General features: G+C 40.6%; 1 protein-coding gene across 16 annotated transcripts in view; it reads left to right on the top strand.

The window, feature by feature from the left end:
• DLG2 (discs large MAGUK scaffold protein 2) overlaps positions 1 to 25,104 on the top strand; it is a 1,355,349-nt gene that overhangs the window by 753,572 nt on the left and 576,673 nt on the right. For 12 of the 16 annotated variants that reach the window (XM_067466492.1, XM_067466491.1, XM_067466498.1 and 9 more), the window contains one exon: positions 8,258 to 8,296. The exons of the other annotated variants lie outside the window; for them this stretch is intronic. In XM_067466492.1, coding sequence (XP_067322593.1) covers positions 8,258 to 8,296 — 39 coding nt within the window. The remainder of the gene's footprint in view (positions 1 to 8,257; positions 8,297 to 25,104) is intronic. 16 annotated transcript variants of the gene reach the window in all.

Genomic DNA, 25,104 nt, shown 5'->3' with positions numbered 1-25,104 from the left:
CAGCTCCTCTTCCTTTTTCCTTTCATTTTCCCCAGCATCATTGCCTTCTCTAAGCTTTCCTTTCTTCTCATGAAGTGGCCAAAGTATTTCATCTTGGCCTCTATTTTTCTTCCCTCCAATGAGCAGTCAGGCTTTATTTCCTGAAGTATGGACTGCTTGGATCTTCTCGCTGTCCAAAGCACTCTCAGAACTTTCCTCCAGCACCACAGTTAAAAAGCATCTATCTTCCTTTGCTCAGCCTTCCTTATGGCCCAGCTCTCACATCCGTAGGTGACTACAGGGAATGCCATTGCTTTAACTATGTGGATTTTTGTTGCCAGTGTGATGTCTCTACTCTTCACTATTATATCAAGATTTGTCATTGCTCTCCTCCCAAGAAGTAAGCGTCTCCTGATTTCCTGGCTGCAATCTGCATCTGCAGTAATCTTTGCACCTAGAAATACAAGCTTTACCTTTACCTATCACCTTTTAAGGTCATCAGGCACATGAGGTCTTAGGTCAGGTAGGGAGCAACACAGGTAATGCAATTCTGCTATAAGGGTATCAAGCTAATCAGTTTTGACTATACAATATTACATTTGAGAGTGGTGGTAATGCTGGTGCAGCTTGATCCTCTCTGAGAATATGCTATACTTTTGTTCCCTACATGCTCTTATTATGTGCTGGCAAGTGGGCTTTGATCCTATGAATGAGAAACTTCCAGGACCTCTAGTCATGTACTACCGTGATGTTAACTTGCAAAGTATTTTTTGCGAGAGTTTGCCTCTAATGCAGTATTTTTCATTTTCTACTGCTTTACATTTTGCAAAACATGGGATATTTTCCATTGACTAGTGTCCAAAGTATGATAACCCCAGTTTAGTTGTTTTGACTCCTAGTGAGGGCTCACACTTGATTTGTTTTAGGACCTATTTCTTTGTCTTTTGGAGGGCCATTACATTCTTAAAATTGCAGTATTCTATCAATATTGTATTCTTTTTACCAAGAATTTATAGAACAGGCCACAAAGAGGTCTTTATATGAATTTAACAAAGGGAATCACAAAATTAGGTTCTTGTGGGTTTTTTCGGGCTATAGGGCCATGTTCTAGAGGCATTTCTCCTGACGTTTCGCCTGCATCTATGGCAAGCATCCTCAGAGGTAATCACAAAATTATAGATTTGGAGGAGACCACCTCCAAGGGTTATCCAGTCCATCCAGGAAAAGCAAAACCAAAGCACCCCCAAAATATGACCATCTAGCCTTTGGGTTGTTGTAGGTTTTTCAGGCTATATGGCCATGTTCTAGAAGCATTCTCTCCTGATGTTTCACCTGCATCTGGCAGGCATCCTCAGAGGCTGTGAGATTTAGCCTTTGTTTGAAAACCTCCAAAGAAGGGGACTCCACTTGGAGATAATATATTCTAGGCATGGATAGAGCCGTGTCGGATAACTCGTTACTTGTAATGATTTCATTAAAATTACCTTTTTGAAGTGATTTCGAAGCATTTTTTAAAACCGGAAGTCCCTTTGCCCTTCTGAAGCTTTTTCCGCCATTTTTGTTATGACTCAGGAAGTGAGTCGGAAATGATTCAGCGTATTTTCAGTCCTCTTCTAAACTGCTGGGAGATAAGCAGCTTGCATGCCGGGATGCTCCTTGGCTCCCAGTCAATCAGGGGAGAAGTTTTGGGGGAGCACATGGCTCAGAAGCTCATTCGGAGCCAGGAAGGGAAGGGAGAAGGGAAAGAGAAAGACAAAGGGAAGGGAAGGGAAGAAAGGGAGGTTGGAAGAAGAGCACGGTGGACAAGCAAGCAAGAAGAAAGGAAGAAGGGCTGGGAGAAGGGTTGTTGCCTGCCATGCCTTCCTCACTGGCTGCCTGGGCAGTGAGCTTGTATGTTGTTGCTGTTGGGGTTTGGGATGGGTGGGCACTGCGGGATAGTGTGTGGTGTGAGTGGAAGGAGCAACATGGAGGAACCAAAGTACTCACACCAACATTTTTTAAAGCCAACGTTGTAGCAGATCTCTCTGGCCTCAGTGTTTTTTAGTTTGTGTTGCACATTGCCTCAAAAGAACTAGATCTCCCACTCTTTGAACACAAACTCTCCTTCCTAAAGTTGTGAAATCAGCTTCCAATGCAAAAAGGGCAGGGCTGTTTGTTATTTTCTTTGTTTGCTGTGAGTTGCCTAAAAAGATACTACAAATCCCATACTTTCAAGTTTCTCCTTACCTAACTTCTGAAATCAGCTTACAAGGCCCTAAAAGCTCTTAGGGCTGACTGTTTATTTCTTTTGTTTGCTGTGCATTGCCTAAAAAAGACACTACAAAGAGCTGGCTGTTTGTTATTTCCTTCGTTTGCTGCTAAAAAGACACTACAAATCCCATTCTTTCAAGTCTTGCGTATTGCGTATTGTGAAATCGCGGCCACCATTAACAAAGTGATTCGGAAATTTCAGAAATTTTGGAAAGTTCCGAAATTTTTATAGGAAAAATTTGGCATTCAATTTCAAATCGAACCATCTGAGCCCCCTACATCCGAAACGAGTTTTGAACCATTTTTTTTAATCAACCAAGCCTAATATATTCTCCTGTTGAATAGCTCTTAGCCTCAGGATGTTCTTCTTAATATTCAGGTGGAATCTCTTTTCCTGCAGTTTGAATCCATTGCTCTGTGTCCTAGTCTTTAGAGCGGCAGAAAAAAAAAATCTGCTCCATCTTTCAGAATAGAAGAAAAATCCTATTTTTGAAATCAAGGAAACTTTGAAATTAGTAAGCTTATGTTTTTAAAAAATCACAAAAAAACCCCTGTGATTGGGTACCTAAGCATACTAGAAGAGCTCTTTGTATTCCATCTAATGCTTTATCTGTTTTTTTCATGTTTCATAGAGAAGACAAAGGTGAGAAATGAGACATTTAGCATCTTTTGCAGGAATACCTTGAGTAAGGAGCGGGGAAGAGATTTGCTGACAGGTCCTTGAAGATGTATTTGATAACATAAATACATTTTTAAACGTGCTTTTAAAGTATTCTTCTCTGCTGAATACATTATGGATATGACATGGCATGCAACCTATTAAGATATGCTTGAATCTTCTTCTTTTCAGCTGGATGTGCAATTTGACTTTGACTCCAGAAGGAAATTCCAACCATTAGAAGAGATTTCTTTTTTCTTTCTACTGGCTCAATATTTGCGAAATTTTCAAGCTACTCGTTGACAGTTTAGCTTTTGTCATCCAAACCTTGAACTTCCTTTTTAACAAGCCAAGCATAAGTGATGGGTTGTTTTTCTGCTGTGTTTGGCTTTTAAATTTTCCCAAGTTTTGCTCTTTACTATACTGAAGATTAATGTATTGTCGAAGGCTTTCATGGCTGGAATCACTGGGTTGTTGTAGGTTTTTCGGGCTATATGGCCATGTTCTAGAAGCATTCTCTCCTGATGTTTCACCTGCATCTATGGCCGGCATCCTCAGAGGTTGTGAGGTCTGTTGAAACTAGGAAAATTGGGTTTATATATCTGTTGAAGGTCCAGAGTGGGAGAAAGAACTCTTGTCTGTTGGAGCTAGGTGTGAATGTTTCAATGGGTCACCTTGATTAAGCATTTGATGGCCTGACAGTTGGACCACTCAAACAACTGCTATGTCAGGCTGCACAGAGAGGCCATTGAAATTCACAAGCATATGGATAATAATAACAATAACAATAATAATATTTATTTGTACCCCACCACCATCTCCCCAAAGGGGACTCGGGGTGGCCCAAAGATACAATATAACAAAATAAAATACAAAATGCAGACAACAACAAAAATTACATCAAAGTAAAATACGTACAGTAGCAAAATAAAATAAATAAAACAAATTAACAAATTAAAATCGAACAAAATGGGCAGGCCAAATGGACGAGGTAAAATGATAAATCCCTGGATGAGGTAGGAAAAAAAATGCAGTTGGGAGGAACCCAAAAAGAATAAACAGTGGGCTAGGCTTTCAGTTTAAGATGGGAGAAAGTGCATTATAGGGGCAACATTATAGATAGAGCAAGCAGAAATGGGAGAAATAGTCACTCTCCAAAGGCACATGTTTTCAAATTTTTCTTGAAGGTTGCTAAGGTAGGGGCTTGCCTAATCTCACCAGGTAATGAGTTCCAAAGTTGGGGGGCCACAGCGGAGAAGGCTTTCTCCATCATTCCCAGAAGTCTTGCCTGTGATAAAGGAAGAGGCAAAAGGAGGGCCTCCCCAGAGGAACGGAGGGATCGTGCAGGTTGGTCATGAAGGTAGGCAGGTTCCAAAGCATTTAGGGTTTTATAGGTAATAACTTGCACCTTGAATTAGGACTGGAAGATGAATGGCAGCCAGCGGAGCTCCTTAAACAGGAGGGTTGACCACTTCCTGTAATTCGCTCCAGTTATTAATCTGGCTGCCGAACGTTAGACCAATTGAAGTTTCCAGGCCGTCGTCAAGGGAAGCCCCACAATTTCAACAGGAAGGAAGAAACTATGAAAATGAACAAAATCTGGCTACCAGTATTTTAAAAACTCTAAAATTATCACAGTAAATAAACAACAAAATTCAAATACAGGGGAATTCTAGACAAGAAACAATCAGGAACACCTAATCACCTCTCAACAAAGAATTCTCCCAGGCAGTAACAAATCACACCTAAAAACTGTCAGGCCACCAAATGCTAATCAAGGTGGCCAATTGAAACATTCACAACTAGTTCCAACAAACAAAAGTTCTTTCTCCCACCCTGGCCTTTCCACAGATATATAAACCCAATTTTCCTAGTTTCCAACAGATCTCACAACGGGTTGTTGTAGGTTTTTTTGGGCTATATGGCCATGTTCTAAAGGCATTTTCTCCTGACATTTTGCCTGCACCTATGGCAAGCATCCTCAGAGGTAGTGAGGTCTGTTGGAACTAGGAAAAAGGGTTTATATATCTGTGGAATGACCAGGGTGGGACAAAGGACTCTTGTCTTCTGGAGCTAGGTGTGAATGTTTCAACTGACCACTTTGATTAGCATTTGATTGCCTGGCAGTGCCTGGAGCAATCTTTTGTTGAGAAGTAATTAGATGTCCTTGTTTGTTTCCTCTCTGTTGTCGTGCTGTTCTAATTTTTCAACTGATCACCTTGATTAGCACGATGCCTGCCAGAGATGCAGGTGAAACGTCAGGAGAGAATGCTTCTAGAATATGCCCATACAGCCCGAAAAACCTGCAACAACCCATAGTACAGCTTTTTTTTTGTCTGAATGTGCATGCTTTTCTGTTTGTTTAAATGGAAAATCATTTGACAAAGTGGCAAGGCAACCACCTTGCAAAAGCGTACTTGGAAATTACATTTGAACTTGGAGTAACTACTGGGAGGCAGTAAACCAGAGCACAAGATAACACCCCAAACAAGAATAGACAAATAAAGGGAAGGGATTAAAAGGACAACTTAATCTATCCAGTAAATTGAATGCCAATATATGGAATGTAAGGAGTCAGAAACTTGTTTAAGATAAAGAATTTATAAGCTTAAAGGAAGATTATTTATTTTTTCATTTGCAGATTGAACCAGAGATGAGGGGGAAAAAGAAGAAAGGAAGGAAATAATAAGAGACACTAATCCAGGGCTACATATTGTGCTCTTTTTGCCCTGCCATTTTAAAGGGCCTTTCCACAGAATGCCGCACAAGTCCTTGACATTTTAATGTTGTTCTGAGCTTCAGTGTTGCCGGCTATTTGTGGAGTCCTTTCAATATCCCATTTTGTCCTTTTGTGGTTTTGAAGTTTAGTTGCCTCTGCTGCTCTTCTCAAGAGCATATGATTCTAAATCACAAAGTCAAAATTGGACCTGCAAATCATTACCTAATTTGTGGCTAGTCATTGGTAAACTCTGCTGGGAAGAGATGATATGCTGCCCATGACTTGTGCTTTCTCAGAACAGATAAATCAACTATCATGCTCCTTACCTTCTCAAGGCTGCCAATGAATTCAGTTCTTGTGGGTTTTTTCGGGCTATATGGCCATGTTCTAGAGGCATTTCTCCTGATGTTTCGCCTGCATCTATGGCAAGCATCCTCAGCAGACCTCACCTCTGAGGATGCTTGCCATAGATGCAGGCAAAACGTCAGGAGAAATGCCTCTAGAACATGGCCATATAGCCCGAAAAAACCCCACAAGAACTGAGTGATTCCAGCCATGAAAGCCTTCGACAATACACTGCCAATGTATTGTTTATTCGTGTGGCGGTTTTTAAAGACTGCCTTCACACTATACAATTAGATCATTTTGATACCACTTTGACTGCTATGGTTCCAGCCTAAAGAGTCTTGGGATTTGTAGTTTGAGGAGGCACTAAAGACTCTCCAGCAAGGAATTGTACATATCTCAACAAACTACAAATACAAAGACTTGGTATAGTGGAGATGTCACAGTTAAAATGATAACTTCTTCAAACTATATTTGTGTTATAAAGAGATACCAGTGTTAATTGGTCTAAGTGGAGCTCCCAGTGATGCAGTGGGTTGAACCTTTGTGCAGTCAGGTCTGCTGACCAAAAGATTGGTGGTTCGAATCTGGGGAGCAGGGTGCGCTCCCATCTGTCAGTTCCAGCTTCTCATGCGTGGACATAAGAGAAGCCTCCTACAGGAGGGTAAAAACCCTGGGCAACGTCATAGAATCATAGAATCATAGAATCAAAGAGATGGAAGAGACCTCATGGGCCATCCAGTCCAACCTCCTGCCATGAAGCAGGAATATTGCATTCAAATCACCCCTGACAGATGGTCATCCAGCCTCTGTTTAAAAGCTTCCAAAAAAGGAGACTCCACCACACTCCGTCCTTGAAGACAGCCAATTTTCTCACACGAGAAGCGACTTGCAGTTTTTCAAGTTAGTCCTGACACACAAAAAAATTGGTTTAAGTATAACAAGAAAAGAAAGGAAAAGATTTAGTGGTAGATTTAAGACTCTCGATTTTATTTCAGCATGAGATTTCATGGGCTACAATGTCTGCAGATGTGAGAGTCTCACTGTCATCTAAGAAAATCTGGGTTAAAATACATTTGGTAATCTTAAAGGTGTTACAAGACTCTTATTTCTCTTTTTGCTTCCTTTTTTATTGAGATAAGTTTCAGAAATGTGACTGATTCTTCTTAACAGCTCAGAAGTTTGTAAGAGTTGGCATTTCAGATTAATGCAGAAGAAATCTGAATTAACCTTTCCCCCACTGTATTAGAACAAGCCTTACATTGTGCAGTTGATGAAGGTTGAGCCCCTGGTGGTGTAATGGGTTAAACCCTTGTGCTGGCAGGACTGCTGACCAACAGAGGAGAGCGGGTTGAGCTCCCTCTGTCAGCTCCAGCTCCCCATGCAGGGACATGAGAGAAGCCTCCCACAAGGATGGTAAAACATCAAACTGCCGACCTGAAGGTTGGGTTGCTGACCTGAAGGTTGCCAGTTCAAATCTGCAAGATGGAGGGAGCTCCTATCTGTCAGCTCTAGCTTGCAGGGACATGAGAGAAGTCTCCCAGCAGGATGGTAACACATCCGGGTGTCCCCTGGGCAACATCCTTGCAGACGGCAAATTCTCTCATACCAGAAGTGACTTGCAGTTTCTCAAGTTACCCCTGACACAAAAATAATGGATGGAAGTCAAGCAGTGGTAGGTTGAAACTAGTACTTGGTTGACTACATTGACTCATAGATGATCTTGGAGGGCCATACTTGCTTCAATACTTTCCATCACATTATCACCCCTAAAAAAATTATTTAGCAAATTTAAGGGAAAGAAGGATCGTGAATGGTCTTGAAGGCCACATATGACTCATGGGCAGCACTTTTCTCTTTTCTTCAATACAGAGTTATTAATAGAAAAATTGATTTTTAATATATCCTTTTGATGTGTCATCTCACACATTTCTTCAGAAGGAAGTCCCATTGTTTCAGGCAGATTTTACAGACATACAACCATAGCTTTAGATAATCTGTAATGGATGTAAATGAGTCAATGCAATGATGAACAAGGTGCTTTATCTGGATTGAGGGAGATATGAGTTCAAATACTCATTTAGCCATAGCACTCAACCTTACAGATAGTCCTCCCTCTCCCTCTCTCTCTTTCTCTCTCTTCTATTTGGTCATAGAATACATTTTGTTCTAGGAATTTTTTTCCTTGAAACTCTTTGAAGAAGGGGAGGATAACTATTTAGCAAATGCATAATATATATATTTAAAAATGTCTATACAAGTTTTGTTAGTTGTTCTTTTAGTAATGGGCATATGTCTTTTGGCAGGGGAAGAGATGGATGGAAGGAGCAGTGCCTTGGAATGGGGTAGGTTTGGAAGAATAACTCTATATATATTTATTCTTTTGAAGACCAGAATCGAGACAGGTTTCAGGAACCTATGGAGACCCAGATGTCCAACCTCAGAACAGTTTCTCTCTGCTTCCCTCCGGGTTGGTTCATGTGCAGAAGCAGTGCATGTCTTTCTGGGTATGTGCCTCGTTTTAGTCTACTCAACTAAGAAGTGGAGCTGTCCAGTAGTCAGTTTATCTGATGTCCTCAGCAGGAGAGAAGTTTTTCAGAAGATCACCAGAGAAGGTGGCATGGATTTATGGAAGTTACAGTTAGCCCTCCGCATTTGGAGTTTAACTTCTGTGGATTTGGTTAGTCATGGATTTGAGAAATAGGGACACTATAGGAAGCTCTACCTCAGTGGTTCTCAACCTTGGGTCCCCAGATATTTTTGGCCTACAACTCCCAGAAATCCCAACCAGTTTACCAGCTGTTAGGATTTCTGGGAGTTGAAGGCCAAAAACATCTGGGGACCCCAGGTTCAGAACCACTGCCCTACCTCCTCTAATGGTCTCTATGGTCAACTTTTGCCAGAATTTGATCATAGAATTGTGCTGGTGGAATAAGCAATTACTAAGAGAACAAATCTCTAGAATTTTTAGGTACTCCAGCACAATTCCATAGTTAACTTCTGCCAGATGTTGACCATTGTGTTGCCCTGGAGGAAATAAAAATTTGTCTGCTTTCACAGGGCCCTTGTACTCCTGACCCCAGCAAATGGGGTAGGTTGAGTGTAGTAGCTTTTAGGTGGTAGAAGAAATTGCCATAGCCTGTGTATTGCTGGTCCATGTTGGAACTTTAGGTCTTTTCGAGTCCTAGACTAACTCTACTCACTTAGGTTGGTCATTAGCTCCATCTGGGCATATAGTGGTTTTCCTGTTTTATCTTATGTGTCCCTGTTTATTACAAGGTCCTGCATTCAGAGTTAATCTTTAGTAGTACTGCAGACATGACCCACTGCTTTTGCATCCCAGGTTATGGGTCACATCTGACTACTGTTTACAACATAGCTTTGGCCCTGATCTTGACCTTATGTCTGCTCACATACTCTTGCTCTGAATAGGGGATTGAAGTTATGTGCCTTGTGCTGTCAAGTGAGTGCCACACAACTGAGATCTGACTTCAGGTTGGGCTTGCTCCTTGATTTGGTGGTTGTGTTGTTATTTGTGTGATAGAGACAGAGAAATAGAGGAAGTCAAGGGGAAAATAAGATTACCTTGAAAATAAATTCTTGTTTGATGCCAGGGAAGGAAAGTGGCAGGTCTGTATGTCTGTTTGCCATATATGTGTACACTGTAATCCGCCCTGAGTCCCCTGCGGGGTGAGAAGGGCGGAATATAAAAGCTGTAAATAATAAATAAATAAATAAATAAATAAAGGTCCTGACACTATTACAGTTGTATTCCACATTTGCAAGTCTGACTTTTGCAAATTTCAATATTTCTGGATTTGATTAATATAGTCTCCCCATGAATCTCTAAGGCCAACAGTGCAACTCAATGGTTAAATTCCACCAGAAGTTCATTATAGAGTTGCATTGATGATCCTAGAGGTTTCTAGAAAGGTATTTCTAGAAATGCAGTATTTTTAAAATTCTGTGCTCCAACCCTAGCAGTTGTGGAGGGTTGATACACTGGGCTCACAAATAGTGCGAGTGTACACTCATCCCAAGGTTTTGGGGCCTTTGACTGTTGACGCCACCCACTTAACTGGAAATTGTCTGGACAATGAGCAAGGACATGCAGAATCAGCATCTCCAGTAATGATATTTTTATATCAGGAATGGCATATTAATGTTTTCCTCTGCTATGTTGAGAATCATGGGAATAGTAGCTCATTATTATCTGAAAGGTCACAGGTTTCTCAGTCCCTGGTTTAGTTGTGTTTTTGATGTGTTAGTGCTGGAATGAACATGTCTGCATATCTATTGATCACCATAGTTTCACTATAATAACAGATCATGACCATTTTGATTATGTGAATATGTTTGTGAGGGGCTCAGGGTAGAGAATCAGCAATACGAAGACTGCATGAATGGTAAACCAAGAGGTATGGATTCTGTGCTGAAAGCTCTAAAGAATTTTTGGCTTTGTCCACCTGTCTGTATGCATTAGGGAAACTAGGTGTAGAAAAGCAGCTTTATGCATGCAGAGAAATGTGAATGGAAAGAGCTTATCAATGAAAGTAGGAGAAAAATTAATCCCTCCTTACCTTTGAAAAAGCAGAGGGCCAGTGAAAGGTCAGCATATGCATTGACAACAATGGAAAAGAATCCGTTCTATGTACTTTTTCAGCAGCCAACAATCTGAAAAGATTTGCAAAGATATATTTTTGAAAACAAAAAAAAACTAATACTGATTCACAGGGTAGGAATATCACACACAGAAACACACACAAACAAAGTTTGTTGTTTGCTGTTGAGTCATTTATGACTTATAGTGACTCTAAAGTGATCCTATTGTGGTTTTTTTCTGAAGCTGAGACAGTGTCACTTGCACAACGTCAAATAGTGAGTTTCCATGGCTCAACAAGGATTCAAATTCTGGTGCCCAGAGTCATCGTCCAACACTCAAACGATTAGACTCATCGGGCTGGAATAGAGCAAATGGGCAATCCAGTGTCTCTCTTTCACACATACATCCTTTTTAGGCTTCATGTCTGAAGTTGCATGGTGTTGTATTTTTATGTGGATGCCAATGGGATTATATTGTTCCTGTGGCTGCGAATGGGATTATACTGTTTATATAATAATTAGAACTTTGCACTTGGTTTCAATTGGGATTGCTCTAGGCATATTTTAATTCTTTTATCCTTGGCTGAGTGAGACAGATCAGCAGCATGTCAATAAAGGAGTTGATGGACCACTGATATCTTGGCTATGGTTTGGTGAAGAATTTGAGAACATTGTATTGTCGAAGGCTTTCATGGCTGGAATCACTCAGTTCTTGTGGGTTTTTTCGGGCCATGTTCTAGAGGCATTTTTCCTGACGTTTCGCCTGCATCTATGGCAAGCATCCTCAGAGGAGAGGTCTGCTGGAGCTGGGAAAAAAACTCTTCTTGAAAGGTGATTAGATGTCCCTGCAATTTCAACAGAAAGGAAAAAACCATGAAAATGAACAAAATCTGGCTACCAGTATTAAAAAAAATTAAAATTGCAACAGCAAAAACAGCAGAGAGAAAAACAGGCAGGGACATCTAATCACCTTTCAAGAAGAGTTTGCTCCAGGCACAGTCAGCCCATTGTATGCTCATCAAGGTGGTCAGTTGAAAGATTCACACCTAGCCCAACTTACAAAAGCCCTTTGTCTCACCCTGGTCATTCCACAGATAAACCCCTTTTTCCCCAGTTCCAGCAGACCTCACCTCTGAGGATGCTTGCCATAGATGCAGGCGAAACGTCAGAAGAAATGCCTCTAGAACATGGCCATATAGCCTGAAAAAACCCCCAAGAACTGAATTTGAGAACACTTTGGACTTCCATACTGGACAGCCCATTAATGTCTGTCTTCTTGCCAGTTTCAACATCAACACTTAGCATCCTTGGCCTACAAACTAGATTAACTGGGTGTTGATGACTTCACCTTACTTCCTATTAAAATTGTTCGTTGCTTGGAATAATGCAGTTTCAAATTTGCATAATGCCCAAATTTAATGTTCTATCAGAGGCATTCTAGTAATTTGAAATGGTTGAAAGATCAGACAAATTGGTGGTGGTCCACTGAGATGACCTTTTAGTCCAATGATCTTCAAATTTGGATCTGGCCCCTCTGTTAAGATCAAAGGCCCTGCTATGCTTTTGCATATGCTCTGTCATAGTGGATAATGAGATGTGTCTCACAGCTGGTGATGCTGGGAAATGGAGTTGCTTATCATCCATAGCTCTGGATAATGAAAAATGTTGTGGGGAGGAAAACAATCTGTGAACTCAAAGGCTATTCCTTCGAGAAAAGTGGTATGAAAGAGGAGGAGAAAAACTTAGTCTGGGAAGACATTTGGGTTGTTGGTGAATGGGATAAAAGCCCGTGAAAATATTTGAACTGCTATGTGCTATAAGTATGCCATATAATTGAAAGACTTCAGTCCTGACAACAATGGAGTACTATGATCAACTCTGTTTTGGGATAAAGCTGTCTGAATCTGCTGAAATCTTGTATTTTTGGACTGGAATCAACCAAGGCATTACATCTTCCTCGCATTCTTTTGCAATGTCGAGTCAATGTGCATCTACAGTGTCAAATTAATGCAGTTTGATACCACTTTAATTGCCATGGCTCAGTGGCATGGAACTGTGGGATTTGTAGTTTGTTGAGGCACTGGCATTCTGTGGAAGAGAGGGCTAAAGACTTTATACAATAACAGCTCCCATGATTCCATAGCATTCAATCACAGCAATTAAAGCAGTGTCAAGCTGCATTAACTCTGTAGTGTAGATGCTCCCTAAAATGAAGGACAGTAGTGCTGCTCATACATGTGTGAAGTTATTTACAGGTTCTATATTTTTAAAACTCCACAGCTCCTCTGTTCATGTTTTTGGGGCTTTTTTTTAACAAGGAGCTGCTAAACCTCACTATGGCGACTGAAATTGATTAACAATATTATGAATTTTACCCAGCAGCCATAATCATTGGTTGCTGTAGCAACCTGCATGCTGAGATCAGAGGGCACATTACAAACATATACGTGTTGAGATTCAAATACTATTTTGGTTTGGGATACTGCAACACACACATACATATATGCACATAAAGCACAGTCTAGGTCACCTCCTCGAAGTGAAAAGCAGTCTTGGGATATCAAAGTACCTGATCATGTGCATCTCCATACAGTCTCTACCCATTCCCCATTCCCCTTAATTAGGTTCAGTACACGAGGCTGGTCCTTTGAGTTAGGAGGTCAGCAAATTTGAGGTTTCCTCATGAAAAAGAGCCGTTCAGCAGTGGAACTCTCTGTCCTGGAGTGTTGGTGGAGGCTCCTTTTTTGGAAGCTTTTAAACAGAGGCTGGGTGGCCATCTGTCAGGGTTGCTTTGAATGCAATATTCCTGCTTCTTGGACTGGATGGCCCACAAGGTCTCTTCCAACTCTATGATTCTATGATTCTAGGGCACCAAAGGATTCATGATGTAATTTGTTGTCATTGAGATCATGTCATTGAGATATGTGAGCCTGGCATGTCATCCCATTTTGATAGCTACTCGTATGTCTGCTGGTGCCGCTCTCCAATCCACCTTTAAAATGATGCAGTCCCAACAAAATGCTGTTGAAAGACAATGTATATCAAATCAGTGAGAAAAGAGATCATTGGAGATTTGTCCAGGTATTTTTCAATAACTGAATGAACAGTTACAGGCATCACAAAGAACTCTAAGGATCCTAGGAAGGTTCTCAAGATGATACCTCTGCAACACACATTGCCATAGAAACATAAATGGATGTATCTTTGATTGTTTTGTTCTTCAACATCACAGAAATGGGCATGTTTGGGTGGAAGGCAGCATCACTTAAAGGATGGGTAGGTGTAAATTTTGGTTGTCTGCAGTTGGTAGATAATTCCAGCCTGTGCAATATCTGAAACAGTGACTTAGTGTTAGTTGGTGAACATGAAGACCCATCAGTAAGACATCTCCCGGGCACAAAGCTTGCTCATGCATTTTTCACATTCCAAAAGCTCAAAAATGCCAGGTACATAAGGTGAGAATTTTGTTTAATTACCTTTTTTAAAAGCAGCATTCAACAAAACATAAAGAAGAAAAAGAGGCCAGCAAAGTAGTAGTTGCCTCCCATGAAAAAGATCTTGTGAAAAAGATCTTGGAGTCCTCGTGGACAACAAGTTAAACATGAGCCAACAATGTGATGTGGCGGCAAAAAAAGCCAATGGGATTTTGGCCTGCATCAATAGGAGCATAGTGTCTAGATCTAAGGAAGTAATGCTACCCCTCTATTCTGCTTTGGTTAGACCACATCTGGAATATTGTGTCCAATTCTGGGCACCACAATTCAAGAGAGATATTGACAAGCTGGAAAGTGTCCAGAGGAGGGTGACTAAAATGATCAAGGGTCTGGAGAACAAGCCCTATGAGGAGCGGCTTAGGGAACTGGGCATGTTTAGCCTGAAGAAGAGAAGGCTGAGAGGAGATATGATAGCCATGTATAAATATATGAGAGGAAGCCACAGGGAGGAGGGAGCAAGCTTGTTTTCTGCTTCCTTGGAGACTACGACGCGGAACAATGGCTTCAAACTACAAGAGAGGAGATTCCATCTGAACATTAGGAAGAACTTCCTGACTGTTAGAGCCGTTCAGCAGTGGAACTCTCTGCCCCGGAGTGTGGTGGAGGCTCCTTCTTTGGAAGCTTTTAAGCAGAGGCTGGATGGCCATTTGTCAGGGGTGATTTGAATGCAATATTCCTGCTTCTTGGCAGGGGGCTGGACTGGATGGCCCATGAGGTCTCTTCCAACTCTTTGATTCTATGAATTTCATAGCATTTTCTTAAGTAAAGAATACTCAGAGGAGGTTTTGCCAGATCCTTCCTCTGCAATGTAGCTCTAAAGCACCCAGTATTGGTTGGCAGAATAACTGGGTCTGACCCTGCTTATTTCCCCAAAACAGACAGGATCAACTCAAGCCATATTGGACCTTATAGATTATGACCAGCTCTTGCTATTTTACCTGAATGTAGACCAGCCGCCAATGAGTTTGTTTCAGCAATGGAATTATATGAGGATTATCTGGAAAGTAAGGTTACAAGATTTAAAATACAAACAATGAATATATTTTAATAAAACTTACATGGATTGTAGCATAGGTATTACATTATTTTTCCACTTAATCACCATTCTGTTCAGTACATTTTGTCATCTGTGGGATGAGTTTTTGATGCCTGGGTCATAGAAATTTCCCTCCACCTTTTTCAACCAATTTGTCACTTCGATTTTCACCTCGTCGTCATTGGAAAAGTGTTTCCCACCAAATAATTCCTTCAATTTAGTGAAAACATGACAGTCACTAGGTGTGAGATCAGGGCTGTGAGAGGGGTGGCTTAAAACATCCCAACCAAATGAAATCAACAACTCTTATATTGCATGAGCGGTGTGCAGATGCGCATTGTCATGAAGGAGACAGACTCCCACCGTCAACATCCCATGAGGTTTGTTTTGGATGGCTCTGCGAAGTTTCTTCGTAGTCTCACAATATATTCTGTACCCATTTTATGACATGCTGTCCTGACATTACGTCTTCTCCATAAACTGAAATAATTTCACAATGAATCGCAGCAACGTTCATGCCCATAGCATTTAGGTAGAGTATTACAGCGTGAATTTTGCACTTGGAGAGAAATGGAATAAGGACACTTATCTCTAACCTTCACCACAATGCCACTCAATGAGCTATTGACAACTGGCACTACTCATTGACTTCCGCTGGCTTCCCGCTGCACAGCAGTGATACCAACTTCCTTTAAGGAAATTCTCTGTGAGAGCTCCGCGCCTTATAACCTTATTTTCCAGATAACCCACACAGTTCGCTATAACTAGTCCTAGACATCAGACTTGCAGCAGCATTTTCCAAGCAGTTTCCAAAATCAGCTAAATGGGATGTAATGATATCATTTGCTATCTTAGCCAGAACTAACCTGGGGCACTAACCTTAATTGTGCAAACAAACTTCTGTGTGTATCTGTACATGCCTCCAAGTCACCAGTCAGCTCATGGTGACCCCATATGTTTCATAGGGTTTTCTTAGTCAAGGAATGCTCAAATATGGTTCCCTCTGAAATATAGCCTGTATAGCAGCCATGGGCAAACCTTGGCCCTCCAGGTGTTTTGAACTTTAACTCCCACAATTCCTAGGAGACAGTAGCCTGTTAGGAATTGTGAGAGTTGAAGTCCAAAACACCTGGAGTGATGAAGTTTGCCCATGCCTGCTCTATAGCACCTGGTAACAGTTGCCGATCTCATATCCAGGTACTAACCCAGGTTGACCCTGTCTAACTTACAAGATCAGATGGCATCTGTTGCCTTTAAGTCCCTTAAACTATTTTAATTCACTAACAGAATGACAGGATAGAGGCACTTGCTAATTTTTCATTCTTTGGCAGTAGCAACTGGGCTTTCCCTTCAATTTTGGGGGCAGTGCAGAAAAATTATGTGGTTATTTGATTAGTGACTGGAGGTAAAGCATTTCAAGGCATTTAAACTTTAACCAATATCCTCTTTGAATAACCTTAAATTTTAAAGTTGTTTCAAGAGTGCTGTATTTAGTCTTTAAATACCTTCCAGGGAGACATGTTTGGAACTGACCTGTGCTTTGCATGCTGTTGAATTGGAGCTACCTATTGAACCCAACTGCATAGAATTCAATTGTGTTATATTGATCTTAATGTTTCATCACTGTTGGCCCCAGAAATTTTAATTGGTTCATTAATTAACCTTTTTATTAATTTTCAAAACAAATGAAAAGGATATGAAGACATTAATGTTAGGGGAAAACCTTTATCTTTGCCTTATGACATAAAATGTTTTGAAACTAAGCACTTTTACATTCTGGATTTTAACTTACAGAGTGCTTATGGTTCACCACACATAAGCATTTATGAAATCACATTTTATGGCAGTAAATGGGGTTTATTTCTACTAAAACATATTTCTGAATTGATTTTTTTGCCTAATGAATTGCATTGCAAAGGCAATTCCATTACAGAAGAACCGGTTTTGTATATAATGGGAAAAATCTTGTTTGTTGGCCTGAATAAAATGATATAGAATGGATTAGGGCCACTTAGGAGAATTTTCGACCAGTTTCAGTTGAATTAGGTTTGTTCATAAATTCATAGAGTTCATTTGAGACCAACCCCCTTCTCAATGCAGTATTTCAAGATGAACATCTCCAGCAGGTATGGCAAGTCTAGTTTTGAAAACATTCAAAGAAGAAGACCTTACCACCTTCCTAGGCCAGTGGTGGCATTGATGAATTACTGTCAAGTCACTCCTTCTAATGTTCAGTCAAAATCTCTTCCTCCATAACTTAAAACCATGGAACCTGGATCTATCTTTTGGGGCATCAGGGAACAGGCCCGTCTTCTCCTAGGAATGTGATCATGTCATCTATCCATCTTCTCGTTTTCAAGCTGAGCAACTCCCTCAGACCTTCCTCATATATTTTGTTCTCAAAACGTCTTCTCATCCTTGTTGCCCTTCTCTATTCCATATCTTTAATATAATTCTTAAAATGAGGTGCCTAGAACTCAGGATTCCAGTTGTTTTAGTTTGCCATTTAGGGAACCTCAACTTTAGTAATCCTGTGAATGAGTGACCTCCAAGAGTCTTGTTCATCAACAGCCTTGTTCATGTTTTGAAACTCTGAATCATGGCTTCCTTGATTGAATCAAGGCACCTGTAATGTGCTCTTCTACATTTTTCTACATTCTTTTACTATGTGGAGTCCTATCATATTTTCCAGGGAGTCAGACAATCTTGTAATATGTCCAACATACAATAGCCCCAGTTTAATTATGTTGGCTTCTAGGAAGAGTGTGATTTGCTCCCAGGCGCAATTATACCTCTTTTGGAAGTGTATGTTATCCATAAACCTCCACTCCATTTCAGATGAGTTGATTCCTTCCTTACAGCTTTCTTTATAGTGCAGATTTCAGAAATATAGCATGCATGATTCTGAGTTTGTTATTTAATGATAAATCTTTACACTGGAGGATTTTATCAAATTACTTAACAGCTGCCCTTCAAAATGTTAACCTTCTTCTGAGTATGGTCTCCATTTGGATTGATTGCCAAGACAAATTAAAGAAAATCTTTATAGTAATGTGAAGATTTTAAAAATGCATTAGTAGTAGAAGGAGGGAGAGCCAATGGAATGTTCTGGTCTGAGTGTTGGAGGACTCTGGTGACTAGGGGTTTGAAGCCATGGAAACCCACAGGGTGACCTTTGGCATGTCATACTCTCTCCGCCTCAAATGACTTGAAGGTACACAATTAAAAGGTTTCTGGTCAAATACCCCAAAACTATCAGATTAGATCATCAGAATTATGAGCAGTGGTTCCCAACCTGTGGTCCATGGACCACCAGTGGTCTGCAAGAATGAAAATATGGTCCACAACCTCACCATTACTACACCATTTCCTCAAAACCATGTAGCAACAAGAGCGACTGGTCTTGCAAAGCCCTCTTATAGTGCCGAGGCAATGGGGATGATGGGAGAGGAGAGGCTGACTACACACAAAAGATGACTGCCACCACATAAACTCTAGATTATTAGATATGGTTTTCTGTGTGAGAGCAGATGAAAATTACTGGATGGCATACATTCTGTATCAGAAACTAGAGCTGACGTGGTTTATCCAATGCAATTTTCTGAATCAGCACCCAAATAACCAAACTGAATTTACAGTTAATCAAAAATTGATTTGTAACCTTTTTTGTACTATTTATTTATTTTATTTACAGTATTTATATTCCGCCCTTCTCACCCCAGAGGGGACTCAGGGCAGATTACAATGTACATATACATGGCAAACATTCAATGCCATAGACACACAACACTCAGAGGCTATCTAACATTCTAGCTTCTGGCCACAAGGGGAGCTGTTGCTTTCTCATTCTTTGCATACTTCCTGGAGATTTTTATGGCCTTGTAAATCAGTTAAATTAGCCTCCCCACTTAAATAGTACCTAAGTTTCCTACTTGACAGATGTAACTGTCTTTCAGGCTGCAAAGGTCGACAACAAGCTACACAGTTTTGGTCGGAAGCTCACACCTACCCGGCTGGCTTCGAACTCATGACCTTTCCGTCAGTAGTGATCTTAATGCAGCTGACTCCCAGCCAACTGCACCACAGTCCCGGTACTAATGTTGGAGAATGATCCCTGGTCAAAGTGGTCCCTGGTCAAGTGGCCCCTGGTCAAAAAAGGGTTGGGAACCACTTTTAGTCCTAGAGGCTAAGCAGAATCAACTGTGGTTAGTACTTCAAAGGAAGAATACCAAGGTATATCAGAAGCTGTAGGCTATATTTACAGGAACTCAGTGCTAAACCACCACTAAGTATTCATTGCATAGTTAACAGAAATTTTAAAGGAAACTGCTACTATCAATCTTTTTAAAGGAGCAATGGTCTGTTATTGCATTATATGATACAAGCAATTTTGATATTGCTTTATCATTATGGGATTTGAGGTGCTTATACATATTTTTAAGATTATCTGTTGAGTCAAAGAATAAAGAATAACAGGCACAAGCTAATAACATAGTTATAGGTTATTGGTGTTTAAGGATTTTTTTTATGGCTTTATAGTCTCACAGCAGAATCAAATAACTTTGGTCTCCCAGAAAACTGGATGGTGCATTTCCACTTCCTTTTAAAAGTGAGCAAACATTCCTCCCCCATGTTTCTTTGAGGAATTTTGCCAGGATTTCGGCTCTCTCAGGGCTGGTTTAGGTTCAAGGTAGATTTTTTTAAAACAAAACAATATCCAGAAGTTAGAAAAAATGGTCCCGAAGGCTACAAAAATAGCAGGTGAAACGTCAGGAGACAATGCCTCTAGAACATGACCATACAGCCCGAAAAAACTACAATAACCTAAAAATATCTCTGTTTAGCCACCAATAGATTGCACTGTTCCCCATATCTTGAATATAAATTGTTTAGCGGAGAGCATGGAAAACCTAATTTTGGATTACTGCTCCCACAATTTCATATATATGCCTTCACCATGGCATCTGTGAAATGATGGGAGCTATAGTTCAAAAGTTCCTCCCTCCCAAGCTTCATGATTCTGCAATTCATTTTGTTCTTCTGCAAGTCATTTGTGAGTTTTCAGTAATGACCAAATCATGCCGTTGAGGCAAAAACCCCACACAATTGGGCAAAATAATCCTGAACTTTTCCACCTTCATCTGTCAGGTCAAGAAACCAGAAAGCTAAGAATGGATGAGATTTATTTCAAATGGGTTTGTGTGATTAAAAATAAGTTAGCTGTTCCTTCTGCAGTAATTTCTCTCTCCCTCCTGATAACGGACTGGAGAGCAGTACTATATTTAATTTACCTTTCTGTCAGTAGGACTGTGCTATGGTATTTGGTTTTCTCTTTAATCCCTAATTAAAGCGGCTGCTGTGATGGATCTCAGATGCTGCCGCAGGTAAGTAGCAATTAAATACATGACTGATTAGCACAGCAGAATACCCGGGGACCCTCAGCATGAAAATGGAGCCTGGCTCATCTGAAATCAATAGGGGAACTTACACAAGGTCCCCCCCCCCCTCCCTCTCTTTCTCTCTCTGTTAATTTGACTCCTTTGGGATTGTGGAGGGCAATTTGGATTAATCATCTGCAAAGTCAGAGTGTTGGGTTTTTTTCCCCTGCTACATATGGGGTGGAATTGAATACATCATCTTCTCAGTTGCACTGCAGTTGCAATGTACAATCCTCAATGCAGAACATATATATTAATACATTCATCGAGCAAGCTGGATGGCTTTATAAAAACCACTTGTTGCATGCAAAAGTGAAGGATCAGATCATTCATAAGAGAGAATAATGTGAAAGAATCAAAGGAAATTTGGAACTGGTCTATTTATTATTATTATTTATTTAGAGGTTTTCTATACCGGCCTTCTCAACCTCGACGAGGGACTCAGGTCAGTTTACAGCATATGTAAAATACAATCATATAAAAGAGCAACAGTACAAATCATTACGTATCAAAATAACACAACACAATACAATAAAAACATCATCATAACATCATTACAGTGTCCTACGCCAAATCGTCAATCCAGTCAAAGTCATAGTCATGCTCATAGTCACAGTTCATCATAATTCATCACCGGGGAAGGTTCTAGGCTCAGTCCCCGAATGCCACCTTCCAGAGCCAAGTTTTTAGTGATTTCCTGAACGTCAGGAGGGAGGGGGCAGATCTAACCTCTAGTGGGAGGGAGTTCCAAAGCCAGGGAGCCACCACCGTGAAGGCCCTGTCTCTCGTCCACACCAACCGTGATTGTGAGGGTGGTGGAACCGAGAGCAGCCCCCCCCCCCCCGGAAGATCTTAATAGCCTTGATGGTTCATAGGGGAGAATCCATTCGGACAGGTCTACCTCCTCCATCTCCTCTATGTCTATTTTCTCCACATCCTCACCTCCTCATCCACCTTCTCCATCTTCATCTCTTCCTTCTCCATCTCCACCACTCTCATTTCTATCTTCTCCACCTTTTTTGTGTCAGTGAAGGAATTTGAAAATATTTTTTCTACTTTTATATCAACTACAACTCCTTTGTAGCATGTGGTTAGGGAGGGAGAAAAATCATGATCAAGCCATGGATTTAAATATAGGCTTGTTCTGAAACTATAATTGTACACTGGAAGATGGATCAATTTCCCTTAATTCTCCTTGGAGTGTCTCAGAAATGAATAAAAAAGGAAGAAACAAACCATGGACCTCTTCACATACCTTTTGCTGCTGACAGATGGTAATTTTGCAACGTCTATGATTGTGAGGTCAGGAGTATTGTGCTCCCAAACTCTGTCACTCTGAATTCGGAAGTCCCAGAGTAGTTTGACGTGTTCATTTTCTGTAACTTTTTCCGGCGGTGGTGGCTTCTTCTTCTTCTTCTTCTTCGAAACATAACAAGATGAATCCACAGCAGACAAGATCACTCTGCTGGCTGTTGTATTGGATCACACGTCAGACACTGTGGGATGTATCAATGAATAATGCGTGGAGATCCCAGTAAGTTGTCCTTTTGCAGCTGGTAGATGGTAATTTTGTCAGTGCCAATTGTGTTTAAGTGCAGGTCAAGGACGTTAGGGACTGCACCCAGTGTGCTGATCACCACTGGGACCACCTTGACTGGCTTGTGCCAGAGTCTTTGCCGTTCAATCTTTAAATCCTCATATTGTGTCATATTGAGGTCATGAAGAGTCGGAAACGGCTGAATGAATGAACAACAACATTGTGTCAGCTTTTCCAGTTGTTTCTCTTCAATCCTGCTGTCACCTGGGATTGCAATATCGACGCTCCATACTTTGTTTTTTTTACACAATCGTGAGGTCAGGAATATTGTGCTCCAAAACTGTGTCAGTCTGAATTCGGAAATCCCAGAGTAGTTTGACGTGTTCATTTTCTGTAACTTTTTCCAGTTTGTGATCCCACCAGTTCTTTGTCGCAGGCAGATGGTATTTGTGGCACAAGTTCCAATGAATCATCTGAGCAATGGTGTTATGCCTCTGCTTGTAGTCTGTCTGCACGATCTTCTCGCAGCAGCTGGGGATGTGATCTATTGTTTCATCTGCTTCCTTGCAAAGTCTACATTTGTGATATGTTACTGACTTTTCAGTACTGGCTTTGATAGCATTTGTTCTAATTTGCTCTATTATTATTATTATTATTATTATTATTATTATTATTATTACTATTATTAGATTTTGAATTTTTAAATCAGGAATTTCAATGGCCAGTTTGCCTAAACATCAAGAAGAACCTCCTGATGGTACTAGCTGTTTGATGGTGGAATATGCTTCCTTGGAGTGTGGTGGATTCTCCTTCTTTGAAGGCTTTTAAACACAGGCTGAATTGTCTCTGGCAATCTCTCTGGCCTTACATCAACCCAGAGATAGAAAACTGCCCCTAGACCACAACAGTTATTCTTGCATTGCCTACAGAATTCAGTATTTTGCTCAGAAGACTATACTTAAAATGAGTGCCCACTTTACAATCAATCAGTCAATCAATCAATCAATCAATCCTTGTATTGAGATAACTGCACAGAGGGGAAAATGTATTCTGCCCCATGGCTCAGAATCTTATGCTCAAGAGAAAAAAAAAGATGAAGCAAAGATTGCTTCATTGTGAGTGATTTCTCTTAATGAGGAATCCATCATTCTGTTTGTTCCTGTTTTGTTGCTTGAAAAGAGGATTTCTTTCCTCCTCTTGTTCCTTGTAGGAAAGTTCAACAGATGGTGAGATGCTGTGGTCAGGAACAGCCAAGGGACAAGGCTCAACTGTTCAGGCCTGTTTCTTTGACTGCAGAATTTATATGCCTTCCTCAAGCAGTAAATGGCTCTCTTGTGCCTACTGGTAGAACATGGATCGCTTTGCATTATGTTACAGTTTGAGCATCCCTTTTCTGAAATTCCAAAATCCAAAATATTTCAGAAATGTCCTCATTGGTGGCTGAGATAGTGACATTCTTGCTTTCTGGTGGTTCAATGTAAATAAATTTTGTTTCATGCATAACCATTGCTAAATATATTCTACAAAATTACATCCAGGGAATGTGTAGATGGTGCATTTGATAAAAAATGAATTTTGTGTCTCATCTCCAAGAGATCTCATTATGTACATGCTTTTGATTAATATTCAAATATTCCTTTTAGTACTTACTTACTTACTTAGGCGATCCCTCTTAGCCCAAGGGTGATGGTCCTCCAAGTGTAGTGTTTTTGCGACAGGTCCGTAAGTGGCTGTGGAGCCCTCTTCTTGATCTTCATGTTCTCCTGCAGTGAGGACATTGGTTTCCAGGTCGAAGGCACTCCTGGTCAGGGTTGGCTTGATGCGCCTTCCTCTTGACACGTTTCTCCCTTTCACCCTCCATGTATGCCTCTTCAAATTCTGCAGCACTGCTGGTCACAGTTGACCTCCAGCTGGAGCACTCAAGGGCCAGGGCTTCTCAGTTTTTGGCGTCTATGCCACAGTTTTTAAGGCTGGTTTTAAGACTATGTTTAAATCTCTTTTCCTATCCACCAACATTATGTTTCCCATTCTTGAGTTGGGAGTATAGTAACTGCTTTGGGAGATGGTGATCGGGCATTTGGACAATGTGGCCAGTCCAGTGGAGATGATGGCATAGGAGCAGCACTTCAATGCTGGTGGTCTTTGCTTCTTCTAGCATGTTGACATTTGTCCGCCTGTCTTAGAATCATAGAATCAGAGAGTTGGAAGAGACCTAATGGGCCATCTAGTCCAACCCCTGCCAAGAAGCAGGAAAATTATACTCAAAGCACTCCCTCCTCCATATGACTTCCTCTCACATACTTATACATAGCTATCATGTCTCCTCTCAGCCTTCTGTTCTACAGGCTAAACATGCCCAAGAGATTTGCAGGATTTTTCAAAGGCAACATCGATGGAATTGCATTCCTTTCAGTATTCTTTTCTATCCAGACAGCATTTGATAAGGCCATCATACACACTCCAAGGGCTTTTTCTGTGGTGGCCCCCTGGCTGTGGAACTCCCTCCTGAGTAAAATTAGATCTGCTGCATCCCTCTTGACCTTCCGGAAACAAGTAAAATCCTGGCGATGGGATCAGACCTTTGGAGAATAGGCTGACCTACTGACGTGTTGACTGATTTAGAACTGATGGACTGCCCTTGGATAATGATTTAAATCGGTGACCACTGACTATCTGTTGTCTGTTTTGTATTGTTTTATATTGTTTATACAGTTTTATACTGTTTACACTGTTTTATATTGTTATTATTACATTATTGTTAATTGTATATTTATGTTTTGATGTGGGTGCCATGTGGTGCCACTTTGTTAAATAACTTAATGAATAATATTGTTAATAGTTGCACTGGTGTATATGTGTTTTAATGATGTATATGTTTATTATTTAATCATACTTAAACTTATGGATTTTAACGATGTATTTTTCATCATTGTAAGCCACTTTGAGACCCAGTCTGCTAAAAGAGCAGGATAGAAAGAAAAAGATGTAAAGGGGGAAGAAGGGAAAGGAGGAGGAAGGAGGAGGAGGAGTTTTAGAAATAAAAATT

Source organism: Anolis sagrei, chromosome 3 (assembly GCF_037176765.1).
Source record: "Anolis sagrei isolate rAnoSag1 chromosome 3, rAnoSag1.mat, whole genome shotgun sequence".
Lineage (NCBI taxonomy): Eukaryota > Metazoa > Chordata > Lepidosauria > Squamata > Dactyloidae > Anolis > Anolis sagrei.
The sequence above is the reverse complement of the archived record's forward strand: the minus strand, read 5'-3'. Positions and strand labels throughout refer to the sequence as shown.